Source organism: Ptychodera flava, chromosome 5, assembly GCF_041260155.1.
Source record: "Ptychodera flava strain L36383 chromosome 5, AS_Pfla_20210202, whole genome shotgun sequence".
Lineage (NCBI taxonomy): Eukaryota > Metazoa > Hemichordata > Enteropneusta > Ptychoderidae > Ptychodera > Ptychodera flava.
Window position 1 is genome coordinate 27,158,532 of NC_091932.1, and position 26,726 is coordinate 27,185,257.

A 26,726-nucleotide genomic window follows, 5' to 3' on the forward strand; every position below is an offset into this window, starting at 1 on the left:
CACTTCAGAACCATTCAATATTAGCCCCATGATCCATCTCTTTGTAATTTGTGGAAATCGAAATATTTCAATACTTTCTCAAATATTCTTTGAAGTTTACCTTTAAAGGTATACAGTCACCTGTAATCTAAATATGCCCATATAGGGTATTCGAAATGCCCGATGTGAGGGCGCTGTTTTTAAAAGCGGCCGACCCGCTTTAAAATCTGTGATTGGGTAGCTTTTCTTTTTCCATGGAAACTTGGCAAAATTGGAAACAAGGTGACAGTATACCTTTAAAGACCCAAATAGCTGCTATTTTATGCATTATTTTCATGATTTTATTTTCAAACTAAAGTTGGTTCGTGTAAATGTGCTAAATGAAGGACATGTATAGATGTATCATTACTTGCTGATTTGGACCATGTTATGCAGTTTAATTAATGGGTGCCACACTCATAAAATGCCCCTCCCCTCCCCCCCCCCCCCCCCCCCCCCTCCTCCCAGAAAAGTATGACAAATGCAGTATTTCCTGCACATACACATCATGATCATATCAGAAACAAGCGTGATTCCATTTATTTGAATGTACAACACACAATTGCCACATTTTGTTGTTGTAATCTTTACTTTCTCTGTCACATTATTAGTTTTTGAAAATGGCGGGAAATCTAAAATGTTAAAACGTTTGAATTTACATGCCATTCGACACTTCTGATAGTGTTATGCACTCTTTCAGTCTTTAATGGGTCTTATTCAAAGAAAACCCCTGAAAAACTGAAGATATCATGAGATCGGTTTATTACACATTCACAGGTATTGGGACTTTAACAGAATGCGGTAGTATTTACACTACAAGATTTATTTTGGGTCAGAATGGGAACTAAATTCAGCTCTTCCCATCATTTTCAAAACTTGCCATATTTTACCGGTACAATATCCTAAAAGAGGACATTCAGTGCTGTGTATACAATTCCAACCACTGACATGTGGTTTTTAAAATTTCAGAAAAATTTTGACAAAAATAGCCTGAGTTATATTTTATAAAGGTGGAAAAAATTCATTTTGGAGCTCAAAGGGTTGATGTCAAAATAAACATCGTCTTTGTTTTGAACATTTCAAATTGACATACACTGCGGACAACGACAAGCAACTTTTTTTACAACTACAGTAAATAGAAATAATTGATAACTGAAAGTTGAGATCCCATGTAAAATTGAGTGAATTTAAAGGATATGAAAGATTGTATTCACATTCTTTTTCGTATCTCAATTGGTTGCCTGCAAGGAAACTACATGAGCATGTCTAACTCTTGGCAAGCCATCACTAAAACTGTGATCCACAGGACATACTCATCAATGAACTGAATGGAAAAACAACATTGTTTCAATGTAAATGTTTGTGACTTTATTGAAAAGACATGTGATGATAAGACCTTCCATTGAAGACAAGCTATTATCTGATATCTACACAGATAGTTGCTGTTGGAAATACAACAAAATATTAACTTGGCAAAGAAACAGGTAAGTAGTTGTTGTACATTTGATTTATTTTGCTTACATTTTAATTATCTGTGTTCTGCGAAGCCTTGCACAGACAGTGCACTGTATATAATAAAGCAAAGTCACTGTTGACAAAGGAATTCTCTTCAAAGCTGGGATTCTTCAAAAAGTTCTGTTTGTTCATGACACGAGCTGAATTCATTTATCTTTTCATCTTTTTAGGCATTTCTGGCAGTAAATTCCTGTATCACCAAAAATTTTACTGTGGCTTCTGTAATCTTATGTGTTCTACCTGTAGAAATCTGCCATATTGAAAATGTGGTCAATCGCCTGAGACTTTTATGACCCACTAAGGTGACAAAATCGTATTTACGGTACCAAGAATATAGGCTGTTTTGACAAGATGAACACTTGGCATCTAGACATGATTTTGGATTTTTTTAAAACAGGACAAAAATTGGTGAATAAACATCAAAGTTACAGCTGATGGACCATATAATTTACAATTTATGAGAACAAAAACAAACTTATGAAGACATCAGTGCCTCTTTCTCTATTGCTTCTATATTGCTGATATCCTCAAAGCTCATTTCTAGGTCACCAAAGTCATCTTCTACCTCGTTCTTGACTCCCGGTGTCTGCTGGGAGCTCTGTGTGCTCCTCTGAGAATAAGGTGTACCCTTGTGAGACGAGGACTGACTGGATAGACCTGCAGCAACCATGGGAGATGGGTGAAAAGTTATCATTTGTACAGACAAAGTATTTCTCACAACCTCAAGGAATCAATCAACTCTGAATTGATATGGAACTTTTCAATTTTCTGTAAAGTCTTACATGAAATATCTTTAACCTGTCCACCCAAAACCCCCATGAACAGGTCCACATTATTAATAACAGAAGGTCTGGGCTAAACTATGGTTATGCAAGGGTTATATGCTTCTAAAAATTACTTCAGTCAGCTCCAACACACCCATAATCATTGGTGAATGCCCTCGGCTTTTTTTGAAAAAATTTATTTACAACCCCCACTAACAGTTTAAACAACATAATATTTCCACGCTGACGACTCACTGCAAACATCAATATCACATTGAAAAATGTAATCAGATCTATACAACAAAATTGATAGCACAGGAATCAAAACTTTCTAGAGAGTTGATTATTATTCAAGCAATACCTATTCTCTGACGTTATTCACCATAGAGTCTATCACATTCCCATGTTGTATACAACATTTCTGAATTCCCCACTCTAACTTGTCATCAAATCAAATCCATTTTAAATTCACTTACACTTGAATACAATGCCCTGCCTACGATGATACGGATCATGACTTTCCCAAACCAAATTTCTGGTGTCAGGGTCACAGAAAAATTCAATTTCTTCCCAGGAAGTTTTAATCCATTTTTTCCAGGAGTATTAATTTTTGAGACATAGAGGACCTCTTCTGGAAGTGTTTGTGCAACAAGACATTTTTGAGCATTCCAAAGCAGTATCTACAGTAAGCACATTTTACTTAAAACTAGATTGATTTCTTAAAGAGATCTTTCTAGGAATAGTACATCTTATGTGTCCAGGACTATTTAAGAAAGGTTTTGATGAGATTTTAGGGAATTCTGAGGCATGTTATGCTATTGCATTACAACTCCCCCACATACATTAACCCCTTTCATCGCCATGGTTTGGCCCAAATACATTGTTATAAATGGTAAGTGTGAACCTGCCTACACGGAATTGGGGGTGAACAGGGTAGTTAATCCTTTGAGTGCTGTAATTTTTCCCACCAAAATTTTAGCGCAACATGTAACCAATTTTTATCAATTTTTCTGTAATTATTTTCATAATTTTGGAGCAAACAGACATCACATTCAATTAGCTTCAGCTTTTTATCAAAATTTTGGCAAAAATCTGAAAAAATTTGACGGGGGTATATTTTGTAAAGGCGACGAAAAATTGACTTGGCACTCAAAGGGTTAATGTTGCAGTTTACTCCCTTACCCACACATCAACTATCACCAGCTTCCTGGCCAAAATCCCTAACCCTAATATTTGCTATCACGACACTTACCCTTTTTATCACTCAATGGATTCAGCAGTCTTTGACTTTCATCAAAATATTGATTAGGGTGGTTCAGTCCTAAACCTGAATCTTCAACCTGATCAAGTAGAGAAGCCAAAACAAAAACATTTTCTGTTGACAGTAGAAGTGACTGAAGAGGCAAACTTTCATATGCACAGATATTGCAGACAAACCAAAATAATACTGAAGATTTGACGAAATTGAACAATAAAATTTATCTGAACTAATTAAAGTTGCGACCAATGTTGTGTACAGCATGCCATATTAAGTAACAAAACTAAACATTTGATTGTGATCAGTGCAATTTACAGTCATTTTTCCATAATTACAATGGCATCACACTGAGGTCACATGCTGCTATACATGTACAAATGCATTCATCCTACACAACATATATAACATGGGACTGATTCCATTCCACACACACACACAGGAAGGAAGAACAGTTGATGGTCAACTTACATTGTGCGTATAGTCAAAATACTTTGTACATGCCAGCTGGTAGTGTCCTCCATTGACGTAATTCATGATCTGTTGTAGAAAGGGAAAAACACAAATGAATCATTTCTGATTGACAGGCTTGTGTTGCTGTGTCTGTTCTTCTGTAGACCAGTGGAGTTCACTTTCAACCGGTACCACACAGTCATTGTACTAAAGATCATCTCGGTATAATAACAGAAACCGATTGACACAAATCAGAATCATATACACATGTCCATTATGATTGTTGATTTTGAACACAGAACTGCTCTTTATGATGAAAATTCGACAAAACTGTTTATTTGACCAAAGATTATGTTCCTGTGTGGAGTAAGATTCTGAGATTCAAGTACACACTGAAAATTTAGGGTACATGAGTTACTTGTGTAAGCCTGACACACAAACCATGCAACTATCTATGAATATGCCAAACCTAAAAACACAAGTAAAGCAATTTCAGTAAAGCTATGTTCAGAGAGTGTCGTGTACTCTATTCCATAAAGACAAATTTTTATGACACTTCTGTCATGTATTAACACTTGCTGCCAGAAGGTCAACACTGATTGCACGGTTATTCACACTACACTTCCTGCTAATAATCCTGAGAGGAAAACAGTGTATTGCGCCCCCAACGGATTAATGTCTTAATGTGAAAGTTTTCTCATTAAGGGAACTTATGTATGAGCCATTAATCACTTTAGAAAGCAAAATCTCGGGACATAAATGGATAGCAATAATTACAATACTGCTTTAGAATATTTCAATGTGGCCATGTTATCTCATATTTTGTGCAAATTTCGAATGGCATTATGAAAGGAATTTTTACACTACCAAAGTGATATAGTTCACGTGAATTACACAATGGTAAACCATCTATTTATTGAAGGTATACTGTCACCTGTTCCAATTTTGCCGCAGTTACCATAGAAAGAGAAAATCTAACCAATCACAGATTTTAAGCGGGTGGCCGCTTTTTAAAAACAGCGCCCTCACATGGGCATTTTGAATACCAAGGAACGCCCTTTTGACCATATATAGGCATATTTAGATTACAGGTGACTGTATGCCTTTAATAATAAGCAACACACTTTGAACAACACCACTCACTTAAAGGCAAAGGGGAAATTTTCCTCCAGTAATTCAATGGTACAGTAAAACCTGTCTAAACCGAACCCTTCAGGGACTGAGAAAATTGTTCAGTTTGGAGAGGTGTTTGGTTTATAGAGGTCCTTTTAACATAGAGTTCTATTGGAATGGGACTTGGAAAAGGGTTCAGTTTAGACAGGTTTCCAGTTTAGACAGGGTTCAGTTTAGACAGGTTTCACTGTACTTTTCAAATATTAAAACACTCCTATCAGACTCAGTTGAAAGACAAGGAAAGTTTCTGTATCCCTAAATATAACACTAATGCAGGCCATATTTAATAAAATTGTTTGGAGTTACTTTGTGGAACCAAATCCCAACATATACAGGGCTGTCAATGTTTTTCAAAATAGAAGGGTACAAGTGAAAGAACAGGAGGGTACAGCCTTGTGCGGAGCGAAGCGGAGCAAGGCGTGCGCGCAAGCGCACGCGGGGGGAGGCCAGGAGCGGGGTGTCCCCCCTCCTGAAGCTGAAGCTTTTCTAATTATTCATCTTCAATTGGTGGCCTGTGATGGCACCTTTGAGGGCAATTTACTGTCAAGTTTATTATAACTGAAGTATCAAAAGTAACATGAAATTGAATCTTGTGAAATAAATTATGAAAGACAAACAGAAGTATTACAGAGTTTATATGTTTATTGATACACCAGGTTATTATTATTTGCATACAAATTCTGTTGAATTACAACCTGCTTAATAAAGATCATAATCTGAACCATAATCAGAATCACTGAGTACTCATCTAAGCCCAAGGCTTGTATGGCAGTACCAGCTGACAATACCTCAATATTGTGTGATTCTCAGGCTGATGAAACAGTAGCTTCAGAAACTACATCTGCAAAAACTATTCCTTCAGATGTAGCTTTGAAAACTACACCTGCAGACACTATTTCTTAAGAAAGAACATCTGCAGAAAGTAATTCAATAATTGTTATACGTTCCCATTCAAAAACAGCTAATCGTATTAGAATTGAAAAAATCTTGTCCCCACTGCAAAACTGATGTCATAACGTCACGACAAAAAATTCCGATCTACGTCTGGTTGATACTGCTGTAATTTTATTTTGTCTGTTTCAAGACCTCTCCTCAGAGTTACCGGCTATGAATTTCCAGTGTGAAAATTTACAAATGTAATGGGGTAAATACGAGACCATTACCAGAGACAATTTGAGTAGACGCTACGTCATACAAACAATTACATACTCAAGTTTACATCCGCTAATGAAATTGCGTGGCTTCGTTGTCAGTCGGCCTCTCAATCGACAAGATTGAGAATATGTTGATTTATTTACGTAGTAAATCCTTGCGCGTGAAAGTTAACGATCAAATCTTTTCTCCTGATGACTATCTATTCTGATATCCTTCACAGAAGTCAGAGTGGGTAGGCTCACTACATGCATGATATATCCATATTCAAAACATGGTTTACCGCCGCACGTACGTGCAAGATACCGCAAAAGTATATAGTCAAGCCTAGCTAAATTTTGTGATTGCCCTAAACATTAAAAAATGTTGGTCTTGGTAAATGATTTTGAAGGATCGGAATACCGATATTTGCTTTTGAGGAAAGATTTCGGATGTCGGAAAATATTTATCAAACTTCAATACTCGGGCCTTCGAAATAACCACAGGACACAGCATGTACATGTACAAGAATACATTTCATAGAACGGCGGCTTGGTGCAAACAAATTCAGTGGTAGTCAAAACTCACTAAAAATTATGTCAATCCCCACAAAGTTGGTTTTTTGCGCTGAGTAAACGATTCTTACTCATTGTAAAGAGTGTTCACGATCTGCAAACGGAAAACAAATCAAAAATTCCAGTCGCTAAATACACGTAATGCTATGGCACTTTGCTCAGACGCGGCGTGAAATCTACATTGCATGTCTCTACCACATCGTCCGCTCGCACGGCTCGTTAGCCAGACAGGAGTCTTCCCACTTACTACGCCGTGCGTGATCACGCTGATATACTGTGCAAAGGAAATTTGATAGAACTTGAAAATCAGGCTGTGTTAGCGCTGGGTTTGGAAAGCAGTTAGCCACGTGGCGAATAGTTTTCAAATTTTATTAGCCACAGACAAATTTTATTAGCCACACATTTTTACGAAAACAAAGCTTTCTATAATGCTATAATCTCCAATGTCGGTTGCATGCACAAGAATAAACTATCAACACATCAACCTTGTATCCAATTGTCTTCATTTTAACACTGGAAATTGCTTGATTCTGGACCCCGATGTAGCCCTGCGTACGATGCTGTGTGTTCCGCTACAGCTAATCGCCCCACTCACCACAAAGCGAGTGAGCGGGGCGATTAGCTGTAGCGGAACACACAGCATCGTACGCAGGGCTAGACCCCGATGCAAATCGACAGCAGCACGCAACGTTGAGACCACGATTAACATGAACTGCAACACGGAAGGTTTGGACCGCGATGCAAATCAACAGCGTGACAGCAACACTGAACGTTCGGACTGCGATTAAAATAGAAGTTTGGTTACACGTAATTACGTTCCATCAGTACACCGTAGCATCTTTGTCACGTCATACAAGACGTCTCTTAAATGTGGCACAGACGTTCGGAACGTCATCAAACGACACTTCCACATGTAGTCTTAATTCCGTGTAGTAATTTTTAGATTTTCATGGTGATTTGCGGGAATTTAGACAGGAAATCTCGTTAAGTACTAGTATGAGTATCATTGTAAATTAGCAAACATCTTTGATATCAGAAAATTCCGTAGAGTTCACCTGCACAAGACGTACGCGCTAAGATTTCCTGACAGAAATGAAATGTTGTCCAATTCACCTTTTTACCTGAAGCTGTCACAAAAATTTCCGTAAACCACATAAATAACTGTATTACAGAAAATCGGTAAATTTAATGCGAGGATACAACGAGCTTGAATAGTCCTCGCCTAGAGAAATTAATTGTTTCTTAAAACTTAGACGAATTTCGTATGTTTCTGAAAAAACAATACGGCAAAATCAACCAAAAAATCACAACTGAGCATGGATACGCGGAACGTCGCGAACGGAACGGAACGTCGAGACCGCGATGCAAATCGACAACAACACGGAATGCGTCGCTGGGATGGCGATTTTAATTAACATCAATAGGGGACCATGAGGACCGCGATGCAAATCGACCACCATTAAAATAAGACCTCGATTAAAATGCGCAACACGGAACGTCTAGACCACGATGCAAATAAATTTCAACACCGAACTTTGTGACCACGATTAAAATGCGTGTGTCTGCTGTTGCAAAAGTTTCAATTCTCACGAGTGTTCGCTTTGCTTGCTGTACACTAGACAAAATGACGTCAAATTTATCGCGAGACTAGGGCTCGATTGCCTCTGCCTAGCCTGCATTTTCAATTCTCGCGATAGTCATTTATGTGCATGCTGTACACTATACAAATTGACGTCAAATCTCTCGCGAGACTTGGCTCGATTGCAATTGCGTACGTCGGAGAGAACAATACGGAAGTGGATATAGTTTTTTCGCGAATCGCCGAAAGAGAAGCGCAGATCAACAAAAGACTAAAAAAACCCACGTTTTTGCTTATTTTGCGGAATTTTTTCAACAAAAATCACTTTCGCCACTGTGGCGAATTAGGATCGATTTTTCTTCGCCACTGCTGATTTCAATTCGCATTTGCGAACGTGGCGAATGGGCAGCGCGAACACAGCAAGTATCATGTCGACCAATCACAGCACGCGTTACATAAACAGAGAAATCCAAGATGCCGCCGGCAAGTGCAGAGTGTGCAACTGCGACGTAGATCGACGAACAATCTTCACATCAATGTTTCTCAGTCACTTACTTGGCATTCTAAACGAAGTTTGCGGAGGACTTGACGATCGTGTTGGATCGAAGTATATTTGTAAACCATGTTTCGCAAAAGTAAATACTTTAGCTAAGCTGCAAGACAGTGTTACAAATTTACACTCTCGCTTTGAATGCGTACGGGAAGAATTAGAAATGAAATGTAAAAAACGAAAGCGAACGCTGATTGGCTAGTTACAGGTCTTCTTACAGTCTTGTGGTGGCGCCTTACAAACCACGATATGTGGGCTCGATCGGCCAAGGCCTGATTTCGGGAAGCATCCAGCTGCCCGAACAGCAGGCCTTGGCAAGCGAAGATGGCTATACCATAGATGGATTGAACCCATGATCACTAAATTCTCTCAGGAAAATATACAAATATGAACATACATTTATATCCAGAGCTAGTGTAAGCCTCTCGGGTCTTTTTTGGACCTATAATCCAACGTGGCTGTCGTTCTTTTCGTAGCCATATCGATCATGTACGTCCGTAAAACCAATCAGAACACGTAAAGCTTTTTGACAGTACCGATTGAAACCAATCAGAAATCAGCTACCAACGAGCCTTAGGGGCTGCGCCTCTGTAGCACAGCGCAGCCAACGGTAGAATTGGGACAGGAAAGAATTCATAACGTGTGTAAAGATCATTATTGCAGGCCTTGAATAGGGAAAACAGGCGGCGGCAAGACCTGTGTCAGACGGCGATTTGCCGCCGGTGACCGGCTATATTGACAGCCCTGCATATATAAAATCTGTTGAAGTCAAAAATTCAAGACAACGTAAAACTTCATCATTTATTCATCTAATGGAATTTTTCGGTCATGTATATGTTATCTTGTTTGCATTAAGTTTATTAATTTATGTAGTTATATTGATATAGAAATTATTTAAACAGCCAAGCTTAATATTTTGCATTGTCCTCTATTCAAAATGTTAAAATGTTAAAATCAGGAACTGTTAATCGCAAAACACTGAACATTTTGAACATGTTAAACTTAAAGGTATACTGTCACCTGTTCCAATTTTGCCGCAGTTACCATAGAAAGAGAAAATCTAACCAATCACAGATTTTAAGCGGGTGGCCGCTTTTTAAAAACAGCGCCCTCACATGGGCATTTTGAATACCAAGGAACGCCCTTTTGACCATATATAGGCATATTTAGATTACAGGTGACTGTATACTTTTAAAGTGCCATTTTTTCCACCTGTAATATCACATCATGTCAAATCTCCAATGACATATGATTGGCTAATTGGTAATTATGCATACCATCCATGTTCATTTGCATACACCTCATCACACTACAGCCAAGACAGAAAAAGACTGTTATCTGAAACCTCACCTCATTGATTCCTTCCTTGGAGACGCCGTAAGACGCCAGTCTCTGCTTCAACAGACTTGCATCAGAATGGCGGAATGGACATCCTAAAAAACAAACGCAGAGTGCAATTATGATTTTTTTGTTCAAACTCTAATGCCGAGTCAAAAGGTAGCTTTTGACTTCAATCCACAAATGTATCGAACTTCAGGGATCACAATGTTCCCATGGCTGAACAGTGATATACAAAAATCTACTGAAACCAACCTTAAATATTGTTGTTTCCCCTAGTGACTTAACCCTTTCACAACCATGGTTTGGCCCAAACTCTTTGTTGTCAATGGTGGTTGTGGACTTGTTTACAAGGAATTGGGGTGAACAGGTTAAAACAGACAAACTATGATTTCAATTGACAATGAAGAGGATTTTTCAGAAAAAGCACACATTACAATACTTTGGTTTTCCTCCACAAAAAAAAGCTGTTTTGATTTCATAACCTCACAGATAACATTATCACTGTCACTGTGTGTGAATAATCCAAAAAGAATTCATATTCCAACAGGCGCATTAATCAGAATTCTATTTACAGTCAACAAAATTCCCATAGAGACATGCGCAAGATCACGTCACATAGATGGCAATGATACGACCTCGCCCATGTAATGACATGACCTGATTTGACCTACAAATGACACATGACCTCCCTTTGTCATGACACACTGTGACCAGACCTGACCCTTGTGATGACGCAACCTGACCTGACCTGACCCATGGAATTAGACAAAATGGCTGCCCTTACCATGATGATCACCAGTGGCTGGAGCATTGTTCATGATAATCTTCATACAGCTGTATGGAGTGTAATCGGCCCTCTTCCCTTCCTTGCCATAGTTGTGACGGATGTTGTAGGCGTACGATTTGTCAAACTGACGAGAAAATCAGAGAAGCTACTGATAGAACTATGGATATAATCAACTAATAGAAGGAATTTATGCTTCTCGGTTTGGCAGAAAAATTAGAGAGGTTGTCTAATGAGTAATCTAAATACCAAGACATTAGTCTGTTCAAGATGATCAGTACGTCAATGAATCAGTTTGACCACTTTCAGGGAATTGGGTTCAATTACATAATATAAATGTCAGTTAATTTATAGACCCTAATGGGAGCAAGTTTTCAAGAAAATTACAACAAAAGTCTGGGTAAAAATCAAGATTTAATCCAGTTGAAAACCTTTGGTAACATTGAAAGTTCATTTTTCTAACAAATAGCACCATGTCTTTGTATGGAGAATCTTGAGGTTCTTAATGTCATTTCATAACATAGTTTGCACAAAAAATTTCTCGATACCATGTCTGTCAAAATTATGATGAACAGGCACCAATGACATGTGACATTCTGTGTTGAGATGACAAATTGAAATCTGTGTGATTTTGTGAGTGGCACAAAACAAGTCAGCAATACTGTGATTACAAAGTTGTTTTACTGGCTTTTCTCATTTGTATACATGGACAACCATGTTAAAAGATTGTGCAAATAGTAATTGTGAGTAACCAAGCCGTTCACCAATTTCCCTAAACCTTAACAAAACCATCATTCATCAACAATTGACATTTCCATTTAAAGTACTTGGCTATGAGTTACTCATCTACTTTTCTTTTTTTGCAATTCACTAGTTTTTATGGGTAATTGGTAATATTGCAACTTTCGGCTGTAGGGCACCTAATACTTTTTATAAAACTGAAAGATCCTATTCTCCGAAATTAGTTCCAATCATGTTAGTATAAACCTGGCCACCACAACATACAAAGGCTGTATTATATATATGTAGGCTGTGACAACAATTTGCACACCACAAAAAATCAACATGACTTTTGAGACATTTATTTCACAAAAAATACCAAAATTTCCAGAAAATCTATCAAAAATTGTAGCTGATGGTAACATACCTTGTCGGGGTCGACCTTCTTAGTGAACTCTGCCCTCCAGAACCTGAGGGCATCGTCTAATGTGATCCCAATGCCCTTGAGGAAGAGACCATACTGCATGCGCCCCCAGTGGCGGAGATGGTGTTCCTGACGGAGGGCTTCGTGCAGCTGCCTCATGCAGAGTGGAAATGATTTCTTTGACAGCTGAAAGTTAAACATAATGCACAGTCTTACTTCAGTAATTTAAAATTTACACTGGGTTGGGTATGACAAGTTGGTGGCCATTCCATGAAATATATTACAAATTTTTAGCGTATTTCATTGCAAACATTTTCAAGATTTTGACAAAATTCTTAATCTGCTACACTTGAGTGTTATTATGATATTCTAGCAGCAATCTGATCAGATCAGTAAAAATCGTTACAATTATTATAAAGTCCCTATGGTTGAAATGGTAGACTTCTTACAGTTTTTTAGGTCACACATCTCAATATCTGATATTTCTGATTCTCTGGAGTCAATTGAGGAAATTCTGGCTTCATGAATTTCTGTTCTCCCCAGAGCCAGTAAAGCTTAGGGCACGACAAAAGAAACTTTAAATGTCACAAAAAATTTCTAAGGAGAATACTGGAATCAATCTTCATTATGAAGACATTTGGAGTTTCTTAGGGGACCCTCCATAACTTTTTGAAAAGACTGGACCCTCTAAGATAATGTGGATTTGTACATGTAGAATTGTTCCATGTGAGCACAGGCTTGTTCAGTCTTGCCGAAACTTGTACCATAAAATTGGTGTGACTATCTCAGTAGCACTTATAAATTAGCATTTAAAAATTCAGGAAAAACTCATATATTTGAGTAGATCTTTTCACAAATCGAATGCTTGTCATAATAGAGACAGCTATGAAGATACTTCATAAATAAACTTCTGCATTTCATTTGGACAAAAATATAAATATCTTCAAGCGCCATGGAGGCTTTGCTGCGTGTAACATTGTCCAAGCATTACTTACTGATTCAATTTGATCTATGCTGATCTTGTCTCCTGTACCTTTCTTTGATGTGTACTCCTGTCCAAGGTACTGCCGACTGAGTGAAGTCAGCAGAGGCAGCAGACGACTGTCCTCTTCTAAGTACGGCACAGACCTGGCAGTCAACTGAAAGCACAGACATGGTTAGTATCAAACCTTTGTATGCATTGCCTTGTTTTTCAGAACATTTAAGGTAGAATGCGCCTCAGGGACAGATATTTAAACCCTCAAATTTCAACAATTCTTTTCTGATATACCACTTGTGGGGGTTCATTTTAAAGCTCTCGGGGTAAGAAACATTTTCCGCATCTTAGTTTTTCAAAAATCGAAAATTTTACTTTTCCCAATATAGTTAACACAGGGATGGTGACCATTTTGAATTCCAAATAATCAGTAAATGTTAGGTAATTTGTTTCTCTGGTGCCAAACTTTGCATTGTGACCCCTGATATTTATTCCTGATTTGGTATGAGAATGGTTGAAAGTTTCATTAGGAAAGTTCAAGCAAAAGTTTAAATCTTTCATTTTCCAGGTGCATGCTATCTTAAGCCAGTGCACAGCATCCGTAGGGTAAAACACCACTTTTTCATCCCTATTTCAAAGTAAACTGATCAAACTGTTTTGTTGAAAAAAAATAGGGTTGAACCAAGTACTCCAAGAGGAAAGGCAACACTCCAACAGTGGGAAAGTAAATATTCTCAGAGAAAGGCTATCATACCCTCATATGTGAGTATAGTAAATGTAATGGGTATGTGAGGACGATGCACGCTTCAAACTTTATATGCTCTGACAACAATTATCAAAATACCATTGAGCTCTCTCCAGCACTGCATTTCAAAAACTTAATACTTACTGCCAGTGCATGTGAAAGATTTGAACGAAATGCACTTAGTACAATGGATACCAAATCTGATCTGGGAACGTATGCAAAACCCTGAAAGATAAGAAATGAAAAGTATTTGTAAATTGTTCAAATAACAATGAGAATACTGCAATAAATATTTGGTGCCTGAAATATTTCTTTGTCTTTTCATGACATTCATGCAATGTTTTTTTATTTTCGATATAGTGTTTTCTCCAGAGGTCATACACATACTGTCAAAAAATTTTCATAACTTGCACTGGTTACCCTTTTTCCAGTTGTAGGGTCATAGTTCAGCACCCATAGTCATCAGGTTTTAGCTATTCATTCAGGAAAATTGGTGATTCAGAGTCATTACGTGATTTCTGACCAATCATGCATGCATGCACTCCAAACTGAACAAGTGAAAGCACCCCTTTCAATATTTGCTACTCTGGCTAATTCAAGACACTATGATGTCGTTATATACGTAATGCTATGTAAGGCGGACTATTTCCTAAGAAATCATGTCAAGACCAGTGTTATTATGATAATTGGTATCAGTGATGGAGACCATGATGACTGGCATTGTTGAACTGCCACGATAATTTCAACATGTGGCAAGCTATGTTTACATCATCAAATTAAACATGTAAAATTGTAGAAAAAGTATGAATGTTGGCTGCCTATCCATCTTTGTTGCCAGCCCCTTCCAAACTTTTCTACATCACAATGACATGCAAGAAAATGTGGCAATCTCTTGCAACAGCGCCCTCAGTGGTAGAGTTCTATGAAATGCCAACCACATCTCCCCTGCATTTAATCTATTCATCCCATCGTAAAAAAGTCACCACTGATAACAATGGATTTTGGACAAAACCATTGTGGTGAAGGGGGTGGTTAAAGCCTTGGCTAAAATCCCTACTTGAACACAATTTATTGAACTGCAGGGTTTCAATGTCTGTTTGAATGTTGGATATTTCTTTGCTCATCCCAGCAAAGTAATTTTGAAAGAATAGCAAAACCAAACAGAGAGAACACTGGAAAAATAAAATGTTTCTTGTGATATTATGATCATAATATCTGCAAAAACATCATACATATATTTTAATCTTTTTAACCTATACATACCCTTTCCAAGTAGACCTTTCTTGACTTCACAAGATCCAATGCTTCAGTGAAAGGTACCTAAAATAATACATTACATTATTTAACAAAGTAACAAAGGAAATAGACATTTGACAATGAATGTTATGTATGCAAATGATGAAACGTGTATTTCATTATCATTTTGATGAATGGTAAGTAAATGATGAAAGTAAAAATGCATGTAGCTAAATTAAAGGGCCAGATGCTGGAACACTTGATGATTTTTTTTCAAAGTTTTCATTTTTATGTCAATTGTAAGTTCTTGTTCTACTCCCCAAATCACCTGGAAACACCAACTATTTACCTTGTCAACACTGTCACAGTGTCTATACATATGTGTAAAATGCACTGTTATTGTTAACGTCAGACTTCTAGTCTGGACCAGAATTCTCTTGTCAACAATAACAATGCAGTCTACACATGTACAGGCTGATATTACAAACTACCAATTGTCTCCTGCATGGGGGGAGGGGTAGAACAAAACTGTAGTTACATTAATTCAAAAACAGTTAAAAGTCATCAGAAGTTAGTTATTGGCCCTTAGGGTCACCTGATACAAATATAGACAATAATTTATAGAGAGCATGGGACTGGTGTCATCTTTCTTACAATTCCAAGTTTTGCTATCAAACTACTGCAAACTTTTAATATATCTTACGGTAGTAGTATGAGCATCAAAAACTGAAAATTTGAATTTTAGTTTAACCAATCTCTTTCATAATCAAGAATTGGGTCTTAGGTTGCTGTGCTAAATTTGGTACTTGAGAAACAGCCACAATTTAACAATTTTTGAAATCACAAATGGCCTACATCCTAAACTCAAAGTGGAAAAATTACATTTTTGAGTTTCACAAAAAAAAGATGGTGAAAATTCAGTTGTTTAATTAACCCTTCAGCGCCAAAGTCAATTTTTGTCACCTTTAGAAAATATACTCCAGTCAATTTTTTTCAGAATTTTTGTCAAAATTTTTATAACAGATGTAGCCAATGAAATGTGATGTCCATTTGGTCCAAAAGTTATCAAAAAATTACGGAAAATTCATAAAAATTGGTAAAAATGTTGCACTAAAATTTTGGTTGGAACAATTAGAGTTACATGTACTAGCTTCAAGATGAGTCCAGACCAGCACCCGGATCGGCAAAGTAGTGTAAGAATTTAAGAGTCCAAAATATCATTCCCCTTGATGCATTCTACCGCAGTCTTGTAAAATATCTGTGCATTTTAGCTTGCTTCAGGTTTAGCACCGAGTTATGGCAAATTGAGTCATCACAATTTTTGTTTTTAAGTACTGTAACTGCTCAAGTTGCCCACTCCATACCCCAAGTAAGACTCACAATGCTGTTATGGTAACCTGTTCAGTCGTGGCTTTGGCCCAATTGAAATAAATGAATACGAGATCAGAGTTTTGCCTACTAAAAAATTTGTCACCTGCATTCCCCTATAGAGATCATTCAAAAGTACATGTAAATCATTTTCTCTGTTTCTTAGGAGTTAAGGTTCGAGAAAATTCAAGGAACTTTCACTTTCTTACCTTGAAGAAGTCTGTGTTTTCTGCAATTGTAACTGACATATTGTAACTTGAGTCAGCCAACTTCCTGGCCAATTCTTTCCTTACAGAATCTGGAATCTAAAAAATGTAAGCCATGTTAGAAAATACTATAGACACTACACTGTACAGGTTTCATAATATAATTACATATAAAACTCTGTATCACAACTTTGTCCTCTCTGCATGTTCATGGAAAGAGCATGTTGTGCCAAAGTCAGCAATATTAGGGACTAGACTTGAAATTTTAGGGGGCGCTTTCACATTCTAATCTGGATATGTTTAAAAATTCTTCTTTCATACTTTACCCGCCCTCAAAACATGAACATAAAATTCCACCACTGGACGTTATTGACTGTTATTTGGGGTGTATACACGTACTTCACCCATAGACCCTAGAGAAAAATGTTTTTCTCGGGAGTCTATGCTTCACCGAAGCAGAATGACAGGCAATATTTTGACTTTTTCTGAGGGAGGGATGTCACTAGAAACAACAGCAAATTCCACAGGTTACTACACTTAAGTCACCATCAAATATACAGATAGACGCTTTATTTGGTGTGTCTAACCTGTGTTTGGGCTATGGTTTAGGACACATGGTTAAGTGCACCAATTTGTGCAGGCTACAAGGCAGACTACAGCTTGAAATGTGCAATTTGCGCAAATCACAGTTGAGGGAAAACAATTCTCGAAATAGCTTACATGTACATGTATGTCTTGTGCAAGAGGGCGACTACACATAACATGATATTGCAATGCATTGTGGGTAATAAGTTGACTGCTCACCACAGCAAGAGTTTGAGACAGTGATCGCAAAAATATATGTTTCACAAAAATAGAAGAAAATGGGACCAGTCAAAGACATGAAGGAGTTAGAAAGAGCAGACACACAACACTGACGATGGTAATGAAAGTCAGCACAGTGGGAAGGGTGCAAGAACTGTCAGGATTGATATGGCAACAAGACAGAAGTGACATATGTACGGAGCAGGGGAAAACATACTCAGTGATAACACGGAAAACCAGGTGTTGATTGAGACTCAGACACATAACAGTGTAATCCTGCCTTTTCCACAGATGATGGAGAGTTTTGCTACATTTATCAATGAAAGTGATACAGTGACCAGCCCATTTTAATATCAAACATCAAAGACAACTTATCAATTGGAAGGGTTTCAACGTATCACGTTAGCTTTGGGTGTGTTACAAAAAGTCATATTTTCGGACCTCATTGCAGGTCACCTTTCCACCATTATGATAAAGTAGTAATCCTATCATGGCACTAATCACCATTGAAGGCTGAACTCTGAATCAAGTGTGTGACTTGATAAAAATATGCAAACATTTTGTCTTTTTGTGTGCCTGTATTTGTTTCCATGACTTGCAGTCAGATCCGTTTTGATTTTCACACTTTCAATTATCGGTACTTTAAATACAATGTTGCCACACGTAGTCATAAAAGTCAACTATATTTTCAATATGGTGGATTTCTACAGGTAAAACACACAAGCTTACAGAAGCCAAAGTAAAATTTTAGGTTTTACAGGAATTTCATACCAGAAATGTCTGAAAGATGCATGAGTTTCAAAAACAAACAACTTTTTGCCATGAAAACTGTTGCAATTGCATTAAAAGTATCTCTCCCCTTTGGCCTCTCGTGCATTTTCCGACTGTACTTTCAAATTCTCCCCTTTCAGATATCCTACTGAAGGAGGGGAGGGAAATTTAAACCTCCCTTTCAAAATCCAGAATAAAAGTCAGGGATCACTGTGAAAAATTTGGTAGTACGGTAGAAAAACAGGTGACCAACTTGCAAATTATTCCAAACACTTAAAATTCAAAATGGCCGCAGGCCCTGTTTTACTTATACTATACTCTATGGGAGAAATGACAATTTCGATTTTCACAAAAATAAGCCGGTGAAAACTTTATTTACTCTGCATGCTTCAAAATGAGCATTGGAAATATTTTAGATTCCCAATATCTGAATTTGATGATCATTCTACCTCAACCAGGGTAGGGGGACATGTGGAAATAGGGTCGCACTGAAGCAGTGAAACATTGAGGATTGTGGGTGAAGATACATGTACAGCTAATACTTTCAACGCACATGTATTTGTAATCAAGCCGATAAAACATATTTTCAACTTCTTGTCAGGGGCATCAGAAACCATTAATCTACTGTTCAAGTACTATTGTAACACAATGTGAAAGTGCGATAAAAACTGTCTAGACTTTGTGAAATGTGTCAGATTTGTGAAAAATGACAAAATGTAACAACTTTTAACTTTTTTTATCGCTTGCACATTAATAATGTTATGTGTTATCTTGGGAACAGCTGTTTTGATATCTGGCTCACGACAACCTTCCCAGTGTCTGCACAATGTCAAAATTAAATTGATTGTTGTGGTGAGAGTAGAGTTCTGGTTTACCTTTTACAATTTCTGAACTCTTAAAGTGGATGTCAATTGAGATGAAAGTAGTGCTAACTTTGACAATTTTTTCCGCTGTTTTTGTTTTTAACCCTTTGAGTGCCAAAATCAAATTTTGCCGCCTTTATAAAATACATAACCCACACAAATTTTTTCAGACTTTTTCCAAATTTTTGATCAAAAACTGTGGTACGTTTTCTCAGTCACCATTTTAATTGCCCAGTGTTTGAGATGAATAAAGTCTTGATTGATTGATTGAATGGAAGTAATGGCCAGTTGGTCCAAAATTGTCAAAAGAATTACCGAAAATTCCTAAGAAATTGGTAAAATTTTACAAAAGAATTTTGGCGGGAAAAATTACAGTACTCAGAGGGTTAATGTAAACGTAAAGTTTTAGTTCTACCCCACCCCAAAGCATGTTGAGATACACAGTATCCGGCTTGTCAACTCAGCCTGTACATTTTTAAAGCAATAATGCTCAATAAAGGCAATCCAACACATCCCTCAGATTATGGTAATTGTTCAAGGTCAAAAGATACGGCTAACAGGGCTTTCAAGTTGCAAGAAGACATTCAGCACTGTAAATTAATGGTACAACCCATTCTTCTGTGATCCATGAGGGGATTTACAGGTTGGCCACCCCTCCAATTTTTGAGCAATCTATTCATATCTTACTAACCATAAATAAGAGTATATCTTCAAATAAATGAATATGCAAAGTAAACATTGTTATGTAAATTAATCACTCTTCTGATTTTTCAAGCTGTTGAGAACAAGGAAATGGCTTCGTAGATTTTAAGCATTGGTGTCATCTTCTTCACGTCTAACATGTACTTCCAACTTACTGGCTTATAATGTAGATTGTTCTGTTCCAGAAATCTCGTGATGCTGTCTTTGGATTCATTCTGAAAACGATACCGGAACAGATCTAGTTCTTGTGCGATGAACCATCTCCTAAGCTCATCCCTGTATGAAGTCAGGAAATTTAAAAGATAAACCATACTATATCAGTGTTGCAACCAGGAATTATAAATCAGCGGACATTGCCCCCCTACTGATTATTTTGGAGGACATTTTGCACATTTTGGGGACAGCATGCATCAGTTTTTAACCAAATTCTGTATTACATATTAAGAGAAATTTGTTTCACAAAACAACATTCAAACTACCAGGACCGCTTCACTACGCTTGAATTTCAAGCAAGTAATTGAAGCAGCTGGTATACATAATACCCTACATGTATCTGCCAATCAGAGAGCTCAGTCTGACAACATGTACAAGCAAGTTCAATCTCAAGTGTAGCATTCTAATCTGTGCTCCAAAAGTATGAAAATAGCAGCCCTCAAACTAATCATACAAAGCAAAGGTCATTGTCAGTATCACATATTATTTGCAGATTACACCCAACACAGTGCACAGTCTACTCATGACTGCAGCTGAGGTGGCCTGCAGTATGTGAGAATGAGGGACAATGGGTTCCATTTTGGGCATATTGTTGCGAGGGAGCGTCCTGGCTGCAACACTGCTATATTCCATTGAGAAATACAGCATAAACTGGTTGTTGATATTCTGGCGTTTTTTCAAGGAAAACTGACCACACACTGTACCACGTGCCAAACTGCTGTGAAATTCTTCAATTTTCCTCTGAAAGAGTGCAATTACATTTTATAATTTTTTCCGTTTTGCTACATTTTAACACTTATTGCCTATATAAAACATAATCAAGACAATTTTATTTAAGATCAAGGCAATATTTTACCAGATTTTTCTAACAATTTTGATTAAAAACTGTAGCCAATGAAAAGCAGCGTCAATTTGGTCCGAGAGTATAAAGAAAAATTACAGAAAAATTCATAAAAATTGGTAAACGTTGCATTTAAAATTTTTTTGGGAAAATTACAGCACTCAAAGGACAATGAAATTTTTTCTGAGAAAGTATCTCAATATTACAAATGAATGTTTACATTGCATTTTCTACTCACATTTCAACTTACATTTCCATTTTATTATCTAAAAGTTACTTACGATCTACAGTAGGCCAGTCTGAGGATAAAATGAGAGATGTGATCTTTTCTTCTGTCATCATACTCATTATCCGTCTCTTCCTTTTCAAGCTTTGTCTGAGGAGAAAATGGAGGGAAGTGTGCATCATCACTGCTGTTGGAATTCTTAGGAGCAGAGCAACCTTACATTTTGCAATCTTTAACCGTCTGAGCACCAAAGTCAATTTTTGTCACCCTTATAAAGTCAATTTTTGTCAGATTTTTGCCAAAATTTTGATAAAAAACTCTGACCTACATGTATGAAATGTTGTGTTCATGTGGTTCAAAATTATCAGAAAAAATTAAATTACAGAAAAGTTCATAAAAATTGGTAAAATGTTGCACTAAAATTTTGGCGGGATAAATACAGCACTCAACGGGTTAATTATGGTTTTCAACGTTGTATGCCTATGCCTGACAGTGTGAGTTTCACTCACTGTAGAACCCTACTTCCCCGTTTCTATTCTAGAGGTCTACTTATCCAAACATAACAACAGGATCATACTGAAGAGCAGTTTTGATAGGAAATATATGCAGGTACAGTTATGGACATAGAAAAGAAACCACAGCAGACATATGTACACAAAGGCAGTATGCACCTCCAGGATAGATATTTGGATTCTCAAACTTTTACATGTACACTTTTTTGGTCTACCACTTGTTTGGGTTCTGTTGAAGTTTGAGGAGTAAATATATTTTTCATTGGTTTATTTTTGTGAAAAGTGCATGAGTAATGATTTGATTTTTTTCCCATACAGTCAACACGTGGATGATGGCCATTTTGAATTAAAAACGTCAGTAAATATTGTGGGGAATTTATTTCTCTACTCTAGTACAAAATTTTGAGTTGTGACCCCTGATTTTTATTCTTGATTTTGAAAAGGAATGGTCTAAAGCAAAAGCTTCCATGCAGAAAGTTTAAACAAAAGTTAAAGACTTTCAATTTCCAGGTGCACACTACTTTCACCCTTTCCCTGCCAGACTGTGTATCACTTCCAAATCAGCCAACTCAGTGAACTATTGAGCCAAAACCATATTTCCAGCCATTTCGGTTGGTCTGTTCCAACAGCTTTACAGCTTTTGTAGTCCATAAAAATCATGTTTACAGTACCTGTGATTTCAGGGGCCTTCAAATATTACAGCACTATTTCAAGAATTGTGAATGAGCAGTGCTCCCAATAGACAACCATTTCCAGAAATGATCATGTAGAGGTGCCAAGGTAAGCTTTGGTTGTCTGGTGGACGAGGGAATACCACACAACTCAATTTCCAGCCCTGCCTAGTACCACAGCATGCAGTCTACAAGGAATTATCCCCAGGGCAAGATTGCATTTTGGATTTTCTCTGAAATAATTTCAGAAATTGTCATCAACAAAAGGATGCCCCGAGCACAGTCTATTCTTTGAAAGTATTTGCATCACTCTACTAGAGAATGTTAAACAGAATCCAGACTTTAATACTTGTAAAGAACATTAACAACAAGTCTAAGTGATAAGAAAGTTACGGACAGAGTGATCATTCTTACCATTCTGCTGGCAACAGGCATCAATTTTCTCAGGTCTTTCATGGCTTCCAGATATTTTTCACTTCCTTTTACATACTTGATTCCAGACGACTCGATGTGTTTCAGAACTGCGCATGAAAAAAGAAAGGGTATTTATTTTAATTTTTCCTTTTCTTTTTTTTGCAAGCAGGGAAATTTTCCTTGCTCTAATGTTCATGGGGCAACTGAAAAACGGCACAATGGGTACACAGGGAGTGTAATTTGTCTTTATTTATCAATGGAAGGGGGGAGCGTCTGGTAAAGAGATGCAAGTGGGAAATCATATTCTGGAGATGACAGTGGGGAGTAAAGATGACGGTTGGGAGTAAAGATGACGATGGGGTTTTGTAGAGGGGAGGGAAGCAGGAAGATTTTCTGATCAGGAGTGGGAAAAACTAATAAACGGGAGGGTATATTTTTCAAATTGTAGCTTGTAGTCACGAACAGCTGTTATTTTACAAACACAATTGTAATTTTGTTCAAAATAAAGCATGACTACATGACTGGACACCTCAATCTAACTCTTCCAGTCTCACAGCCCAGGTGTGCTATGTCCATATTACTTTGTAAGTATACTGCGTGATACATAACGATATTTTAAATGCAAATACTAACTGTGATACTTTCAGATGTAGCGCACCCCCCCCCCCCCCCCCCCCCCCCCCGAAAATGTGTGTAGTTGAGGAAAGCTGATTGTATAGTGGAAGCTGTTGTAGGTAGCTAGCCAAAGGCAGAGACACTGGCATATGGCAAGTCTTGGTGTAGCTGCAGTCCTGTACTGTAGCTTGAGGTTTTGCCTTGGTATGTGGGTCAGACGACCATACCGAGGCAAAACCTCGAGCGACAGCACTGCAGCTAAAAAAAGGTGTGGGTCAAGAGTGTAGCTTTGCTGACAAGCACAGCTGGGGGGGGGGGGGGGGGGCGAGTTTTCTGCCCTTTACCTGTTTACGAGCTGATTTTGACTTCGACGACTTTTCGCCTGTAGTGGACACAGGCGTGATGTTTTCTGGGTAGTTTCTATAAGTGTAGTTTATTCTACGTTTCGACGCTACGGAAGAGAACGTCGAAACGTAGAATAAACTACACTTTTAGAAACTACCCAGAAAACATCACGCCTGTAGTGGTGGGACCATGGAGGTACAACGAGTCAGACAGAAAACTACTAAAAAGCACAACTATTCGCCCACAGCTGGATTTGGTATAATCTTATACCAGTCATGGATGTAAAAAAGGGAACTCTTTTGGCATCCATGGTGCAGTACAGTAGCTCGAGGTTTTGCATGGGGTTTTGGCTTGGACTCGTCCAACCCACAACCTGGCAAAACCTCGAGCTACTGACGCGTGACGTGTACTGTACGGCAGCAATGTGAAGTACAACAAGATTTCGACCTCTACAGACTACTTATTTCATCATTTAAGGGACTTAATAATAACCGACCTAAAACAGAAACTTCAAATGTCATTGATTGTTACAAAATCTATGAGAGCCGGGCAAAGGTGGGTTCAGTGTTTGACTGTTTTACTCACCTTTCAATCGTTCTATGGCATAGTCTTCGAACTCGCTCAGTGAAATGTTGTCGACCGGCGGAACGGTGTAAAACTGGAGATTGTGAGTGTACTGTCCCTGACGGCGATCACCCGTTAATACTGTTGATTTCCTTCCGCGCCTAACTTTCTTTACCCCGCCGAATTCCATGATATCTAAGATTTAAGACCAAATTACGAAACTGCAGCACAGTAAATGTGTAAATAATTATTTACATCGACTTTGGCGCCATACTTTTTAATTCACTGTTTACGCATGCGCACTTGGTATCACTAGCCGAGTTCTCGCGTTATCCCTCGAGATTTTTCGAGGAAATGAATCAACACTCTTTGGCCATAGGATAACTGACTGGAGTATTTCTGACTGTTGGTCCAGACACTTCGCACCAAAACCAGTTCGCCCCACACAACTTCGTCCCAAAACCATTTCGCACCAAAACCACCTCGTCCCAAGTACTACTTCGTCCAACGCCACTTCGCCCCAAGTACCACCTCGAACTAAAACCACTTCGCCCAAAGTATTGTACCATCAACTCGTCCTAAAACAACGATGCCACGACGTATCATAACATTGTTTTAACCTGCAACTTGGAAGCATTAATGTGTCAGGACATTTGGGCCACCACGAACCATTTATTGTTGCATGAAACCATAACGGTATATTAGAAAAAAGAAACACGCAATGCAAACTTCTCAATCAATGCTACAACTCAGGTGCCGTGCGCGGAATTGCACGATGTAATTTTCTCGAAATTTGTACACTTTCAAGATTTCAGTCCTGGGATGACAGAAAGGTTATGAAAACTTCGATGGTAGTGGTTGGTTATTTTCCGCTTTGCCGGTTGGCGATAAGTTTGGGGCAAAGCATTCTCGCGAGCCAGAGCAATAATTTCCGCTCCGCTGACCTACGCAAAAATCTCTTAACGGGTAGCGCTAAGCTGTTGCCGTAAAGAGGCACATGGTTTACGATGATGGGGCAAAGTGGCATTGTTTCAGTTGTTTTGGGGGCGAAGTGGTTTGGGGCGACGTGACTTTTGGGGCGAAGTGGTTTTGGTACGAGGTTGTTTTGGTGCGAAGTGGTTTTGGTGCGAAATGGTATGGGACGAGATGGTATGGTGCGAAGTGGTTTTGGTGCGAAGTGTCTGGGAACCTTTCTGACTGTTCGTAGATTACATTCGTAGAACAGACTCAAAGGATTATAAGTTAATTTTAGCACGCTCTTATGAAATCGACAGAGAATAAAGAAGATATTTTCTCCTACCTTAATTTTTTTCTTTTACCTTGCAAAACCGATACCCCAAAAGCAAAAACAAGACAGAACGTTTAAGACTTAGGTTTACTTGCTAATATATATCAAGCAATATTTAAGGTTCACATTATATATATATATATATATATATATATATATATATATATATATATATATATATATATATATATATATATATACATATAGATATAGATAGATAGATATATATAGATATATATAGATATATAGATAGATATATATATTTAAAAACTATCTACTGTTGATTGACCAATCAGAGTGCTCAATTCAGGGTGTTTTATTTACTCGTAAAGCCTTGGTCATCAAATTCCAGAAACGAATGACAGCGCCGTAGTAAAGTACTGTCCAATCAAAAGTGAACATGTCATATTCTGTAGACATCTGGTACGTTTTAATATTCAAATTTGGTAACACAGCGGAAACCAGCTGCAACACAAAATCTGCTGTGCCCTAGGGCATTTATATAATGTGCCCTAGGGCATTTATAGGATGTTCCATTACATTGGAAGGTATTTCACAAATAAAAGTTTTTATTCATATCCTAAACATGTTACATTGACAAAGGGGGACGGTTGACGTAAACACATTGAAAACGAAAATATATCAGTTAGGGGCGATAGTTTTTAAGTCGGATAAAACCCTCGTACTCGGGCTCTTCTGGTATATAAAGTCCAACCCTACGATAAAATGTCTCGGCCTGCGGCCTCGACATTTTATCGTTGGGTTGGACTTTATATACCAGAAGAGCCCTCGTACTCGGGCTTTATCCTATATATATATATATATATATATATATATATATATATATATATATATATATATATATATGTGTGTGTGTGTGTGTGTGTGTGTGTGTGTACATATATACCCAAGTGTACAGAAGTCCTCGTGGGAAATGAGTGTTCGACGCAAAAAACAGAGCGTTTTAAATAATAAAGTTACTGCCAGTCTCATGCATCTTGCAATCTTCAGATATTTATATGAGAGAATATAAATACCATCATGACAGAATAGACAAAATACATACACGCACAGATTTTTATAT

General features: G+C 37.7%; 1 protein-coding gene across 1 annotated transcript; it reads right to left on the bottom strand.

Moving 5' to 3' along the window:
* Window positions 1-538: 538 nt before the first annotated feature.
* LOC139133418 (DNA primase large subunit-like) lies at window positions 539-24,669 on the bottom strand. The gene is made up of 14 exons (XM_070700006.1): window positions 24,376-24,669; window positions 22,831-22,937; window positions 21,289-21,383; window positions 20,109-20,229; window positions 16,817-16,912; window positions 15,267-15,323; window positions 14,148-14,228; window positions 13,278-13,421; window positions 12,286-12,468; window positions 11,139-11,265; window positions 10,364-10,446; window positions 4,024-4,092; window positions 3,550-3,637; window positions 539-2,190 (listed from the first exon to the last, which is right to left on the bottom strand). Exons 1-14 carry the CDS (start codon window positions 24,542-24,544, stop codon window positions 2,009-2,011), a joined length of 1,602 nt encoding a protein of 533 aa, XP_070556107.1. The 5' UTR covers window positions 24,545-24,669; the 3' UTR covers window positions 539-2,008.
* Window positions 24,670-26,726: the final 2,057 nt, after the last annotated feature.